The 5,981-nt window shown below is 46.4% G+C and overlaps 1 protein-coding gene across 1 annotated transcript; it reads left to right on the top strand.

The window, feature by feature from the left end:
- Positions 1 to 62: 62 nt before the first annotated feature.
- O0I10_013088 (uncharacterized protein) lies at positions 63 to 1,847 on the top strand (the record flags this gene model as incomplete). Its single annotated transcript, XM_058492934.1, has 1 exon — positions 63 to 1,847. The coding sequence occupies one exon, from the start codon at positions 63 to 65 to the stop codon at positions 1,845 to 1,847; it is 1,785 nt and encodes a 594-aa protein (XP_058336300.1).
- Positions 1,848 to 5,981: the final 4,134 nt, after the last annotated feature.

Below are 5,981 nucleotides of genomic sequence, written 5' to 3'. Positions count from 1 at the left end.
TTGTTGTAAGTGCCCTGATTGATAGTGGTGCTACATGTTCATATGTCTCGTCACACGTGGTCATGGGTCAAACTCGAAGGAAGGTGCCTGGTCGTGCTGTTGAAACTGCTGGTGGACACACATTGTCGATTGATGAACAAGTGACGTTGGTGTTGGATGCTGCGGGGTACAAGCACAGCGTCGATGCCTTTGTGTTGGATACCAAGTTTGACGTTATCCTCGGACGCGACTGGTTGAAAGCTGTGAATCCAATACCAGCATGGGATGTCGACACTTGGCAAATCAACAAGAATGGTCATCAGTATTTGCTTCGTCCCAAACATGAACGCACCTTTCCCGATTTGGCCTACCTACTTTCGGATCGGCAACTACAACGACATGATCGCCTCAAAAGGATCTCCGAGTTCTATCTTTGCTATGTCAAGCCCTCCGAAAACGTTGACAAGGAGTCTATTGATGCATTGCTCAATGAGTTCAAGGACGTGTTTCAAGACCGTTTGCCTGGTTTACCTCGTGAACGGGATGTAGCACATATCATTGACACTGGAGATGCCGAACCAATCAATCGACCACCCTTCAAGATGAGCCCTTTGGAGCTGGACGAGTTGCGCAAACAACTAAAAGAATTGTTAGACTTACGTCTAATTCGCCCTAGCACATCACCTTGGGGGGCACCTGTTCTTTTTGTGCGCAAGAAGTCCGGTGAATTACGCATGTGTATCGATTATCGCGCCATCAACCAAGTTACTCGACGTCATGGTCATCCTTTGCCTCGAATCGATGAATGCTTGGAACGTCTCAGTGGTGCCCAATACTTCACAAGTCTCGATTTGAAAAGTGGATATCATCAACTGCGTATTCGTGATCAAGATGTTCCCAAGACAGCGTTCAACACTCGTTATGGCTCTTATGAATGGCTGGTAGTTCCTTTTGGTCTTCGCAATTCGCCTGCTCTATTCCAGTCCACTATGAATAGAGTGCTCAATGACTTCCTTGATGACTTTGTGATGGTATACCTGGATGATATCTTGATCTACAGCAAGACCAAGGCCGATCACGAGGTGCATGTTCGCAAGGTGTTGCAATGTCTGAGGGATGAGGAGTTGATTGCCAATCTTCGCAAGTGTGAATTCTACAAGACCGAGTTGGAGTTTCTTGGCTTTCAAGTATCTGGAGCGGGAACCTTACCTTCACCAAGCAAGGTCAAGGCGATTCAAGAATGGCCTGTGCCCACCAATGTGCAAGAAGTGAGACAATTCGTTGGTCTTGGATCGCACTATCGTCGTTTCATTCAAGACTTTGCTGCATTGGCGTCTCCATTAACGGACTTGACGAAAGGAACGGGAACCAAGAAACGAGCAATTGTTTGGTCTGAAGAGTGCCAACGCGCTTTTGACGAGATCAAAGCCCGCATTTCCCAAGCCCCTATTTTGTCACCACCAAATCCGCACAAGCCATACATCATCGAGACAGATGCTTGTGATTATGGTGTGGGAGCAGTGCTATTACAAGAAGGACCCGATGGCGTAAAGCACCCGATTGCGTTCGAATCCAAGAAGTTATCCGATGAAGAACGATCTTATCCAGCACAAGAAAGGGAGATGCTTGCTATCCTTCATGCATTGAGAGCTTGGCGGTGTTTCATTGAAGGACGTCCTTATACGGTTTTCTCTGATCACAACCCACTCAAGTATTTCCGGACACAAGTTAAGCCTACGCCTCGTCTCACACGTTGGATGGCGGAAATTGAGTTGTATGATCCCACCATTTTGTACAAGCCTGGCAAGGAAAACTGTGTCCCGGATTTACTTTCAAGGCGTGATGGGTCCCGAATGTGTCACCAATGAATCAAGTATGGAGCCACAATATCTTTATGCTGTCAAGTCGGTGCAAGAATCGGATTGGCCCAAATTTTATGCAATGCCGGAAGACAAATGGCCCACAACATACAAGGATCTTCTCCTCAAGCACAAGGACAAATTCGTGGTGCGTGACAACCAGGTGTTCAGGATGGTGCGTGTTGGTGACAAGGAAGAAGAACGACGTTACGTTTTGTTTGCTCGGCGTGCCGATCTTGTACGTGATTTTCACTACTCGGTTGGTCATGCTGGTAAAACAACCGTTGTTGATCTTATGGTGAAGCGTTGGTGGTGGCCTAACATGCGAACCGATATTCAAGAATGGTTAGCTTCATGTGCCGAATGCCAATTAGCTGCAAATGCTGACCGCAAGACCCATAATGCTCCTATGGCCCCTTTGGATGTTCCCTCTCCTTTCTCTCGTTGGCATTTGGATTTTGTTGGCGAATTACCTACAACTAAGAATGGCAATCGTTGGCTCCTTGTTGCAGTGGATTATGCCACAAATTGGTGTTGTGCACGTGCTGTTCCTATTGCGTCTGGTGAAGCGATTGCTAATTTCATTTACGAAGACTTGGTGCTACCTTTTGGCTGTATGAATGAAATTTTGACCGATCGTGGATCCAACTTCATGTCAAAGGTGTTGGCTGACTATTTGGGTCGACTCAAGGTTAAGCACAAGCTCACTTCAGCTTTTCATCCTCGCACCAATGCCAAGGCAGAACGCACCAATGGTATCTTGAAGCAAATGATCCGCAAGTATGTCCATGGGGAAATCCATCGTTGGGATGAATTTGTACAGCCTGCTCTTTTTTCTTGTCGTGTTCGCAAACACCGTACCACTGGTTTCAGTCCCTTTTTCCTGGTATATGGTCAAGAACCCCAACTTCCTGGTGATCATTTAAGGCCATTTGTTCTCTCGCATTTGGATGATTCTGATACCACTTTGGAACAAGCCGCTCAAGGCCGTGTGCCTGCTGTTCGTGAATTACGTAAAGTACGTGCCATTGCTGAACAACGCTTGAAGGATAACGCTGCACGTGACAAGACTCGTTGGGATGCCCATATGAAACCTCAAGTCTTTGCTGTTGGTGACCATGTACTCATGCGACATGAAAACAAGTTCAGCTTGGAATACAACTGGAAGGGTCCTTATCGTATCATTGCTCGTCACCTGGATACCCACATCTACCAACTTCAAGACATGAACGGCAACAAGTACGCTTCTTGGGTCCACACAGATCGCCTTCAGCCAATCCACATCAAGTCCTCTATCAACAACGTTCCTTGGTATGACCCCACCACTTCACGTGCTCAAGCCCGTCAACAAGCTTCACTCAATGCACAATCCTCGTGATTTTTTTTTCTCTCTCTCTCTTCTCTCTCTTTTCTTCTTGTCGAGGACGACATCTATTCTGGAGAGGGGGTATTGTCGTATCACTCTTTTGTTACACGTGATCTTCGCTACTTCTTTTGTTACACACTGCTTCGCAGCAGCTTTATTGCTGCGCACATCTTTACTGCGCATGCTGCGCAACACTTGTATCATCATCCATCATCATGCTGCGCATACTGCGCCTATCTTTTAGAATAGTATAAATATCCCTTTCTCTTGTATGAATAAACCATATCTTATATTCTTATCTTCAATCAGCAAAAAGCTTCATTCGTCTATTCTTTATTCTGGCCATTGGATTACCAGCACAGATTCGAATACGACATTTGGTAGCTGATGCAAAGTTTCGATTCATCAAACAACAACCCGTACAAGAACAGACCCAGTTTTCAAGGATATCGTGTGCAAGATAGCGATTCAGAAGAAGAAATTACGACAAGACAAGAGCCCAGTTTTATTGAAGAACAGATTACTATGGAACAAGGACAAGCACAAGCGCAACGTACACCTACCGTGGAAGAGCAAATGGTGATGCTCATGGCAGGAATGCAAAGACTTCTACAACAACAACAAGGCAATACCACTTCAAGCAGCTTCACAAGACCCAAACTTCCAGAGCCGGATACTTACCATGGTGATCGTTCCCCAGGTGCTATTGAGAGTTGGATTCGTACAATGGAGCGTTACCTACAATTGACGTCTTTGGATGATCATGAGTGGGTACCATTTGCAGTCATGAAGTTACGAGATGAAGCAGAAGAATGGTGGCAACAACGAACATCTTATGGCTCCGCCATATCCGATTGGCCTGATTTTCGAAAGGAAATCATTGTTGAGTTTCGACCGTTGAACGCCACTCAACAAGCTCGCGACAAGTTGGCTGTGTTGCACCAAACCGGCACCGTTATCGATTATGTTGCACAATTTCGTGGCGTACGTATCCAGATCCCGACCATGACTGATGAGGAAGCACTCGATCGCTTTACAAGGGGACTTCAAGATGACATTCGTGCACATGTGGTGACCCGGTTCCCTTCAACATCAGCAGAAGCTCAACGCATGGCATTGGCTTATGAAAGTGCACGCAACATTCGTCATGAGTTGTTGTCCAACACAACACCTCCTCGTCAAGATACACGACCTCCTGAATACTTGCGTTCTGATGGTGTCGCACCTATGGATCTTGATGTCATTCGCAACCGCCCTTTTCAACAAAGATGGCGCAACAATGGTGGACAGCCAGGCTTTCGGTCTTATCACCCAACAAGTAGCATGCATGACAAACAATGTTACAATTGTGGTGGTATGGGCCATGTCGCTCGTTTGTGTCCATCACAACCCAATTCGTCTTCTCGTGGTGCTGGTCGTGGTCAACAAGCTGGCGATTTAAAAGGCAAAGCGCGGAAGGAGTGAAGAGATCCTTACCGCGCTCTCAAGAATCTCTTCACATGGTGCAGCAAGATTCGCAAGTCCCAGAAGCAACGCTTATCGATTTGGATGACAAGGATGATCAAGATTCTCAACCGGTGACAACTAGTAGCATAGACCACAATGCCGTTAATCAGGATCAAGCTTACATTGACGCCTTGTATTCAATAAAAGAGACTGAGTTACCTTTGTATTCTATTGTTTGCAATGGTGTTGTTGTAAGTGCCCTGATTGATAGTGGTGCTACATGTTCATATGTCTCGTCACACGTGGTCATGGGTCAAACTCGAAGGAAGGTGCCTGGTCGTGCTGTTGAAACTGCTGGTGGACACACATTGTCGATTGATGAACAAGTGACGTTGGTGTTGGATGCTGCGGGGTACAAGCACAGCGTCGATGCCTTTGTGTTGGATACCAAGTTTGACGTTATCCTCGGACGCGACTGGTTGAAAGCTGTGAATCCAATACCAGCATGGGATGTCGACACTTGGCAAATCAACAAGAATGGTCATCAGTATTTGCTTCGTCCCAAACATGAACGCACCTTTCCCGATTTGGCCTACCTACTTTCGGATCGGCAACTACAACGACATGATCGCCTCAAAAGGATCTCCGAGTTCTATCTTTGCTATGTCAAGCCCCCCGAAAACGTTGACAAGGAGTCTATTGATGCATTGCTCAATGAGTTCAAGGACGTGTTTCAAGACCGTTTGCCTGGTTTACCTCGTGAACGGGATGTAGCACATATCATTGACACTGGAGATGCCGAACCAATCAATCGACCACCCTTCAAGATGAGCCCTTTGGAGCTGGACGAGTTGCGCAAACAACTAAAAGAATTGTTAGACTTACGTCTAATTCGCCCTAGCACATCACCTTGGGGGGCACCTGTTCTTTTTGTGCGCAAGAAGTCCGGTGAATTACGCATGTGTATCGATTATCGCGCCATCAACCAAGTTACTCGACGTCATGGTCATCCTTTGCCTCGAATCGATGAATGCTTGGAACGTCTCAGTGGTGCCCAATACTTCACAAGTCTCGATTTGAAAAGTGGATATCATCAACTGCGTATTCGTGATCAAGATGTTCCCAAGACAGCGTTCAACACTCGTTATGGCTCTTATGAATGGCTGGTAGTTCCTTTTGGTCTTCGCAATTCGCCTGCTCTATTCCAGTCCACTATGAATAGAGTGCTCAATGACTTCCTTGATGACTTTGTGATGGTATACCTGGATGATATCTTGATCTACAGCAAGACCAAGGCCGATCACGAGGTGCATGTTCGCAAGGTGTTGCAA

This window comes from Lichtheimia ornata (assembly GCF_029851405.1).
Source record: "Lichtheimia ornata isolate CBS 291.66 chromosome Unknown scaffold00234, whole genome shotgun sequence".
In the NCBI taxonomy this organism is placed as follows: Eukaryota; Fungi; Mucoromycota; class Mucoromycetes; order Mucorales; family Lichtheimiaceae; genus Lichtheimia; species Lichtheimia ornata.
This window is presented reverse-complemented; position numbering and strand designations above follow the sequence as displayed.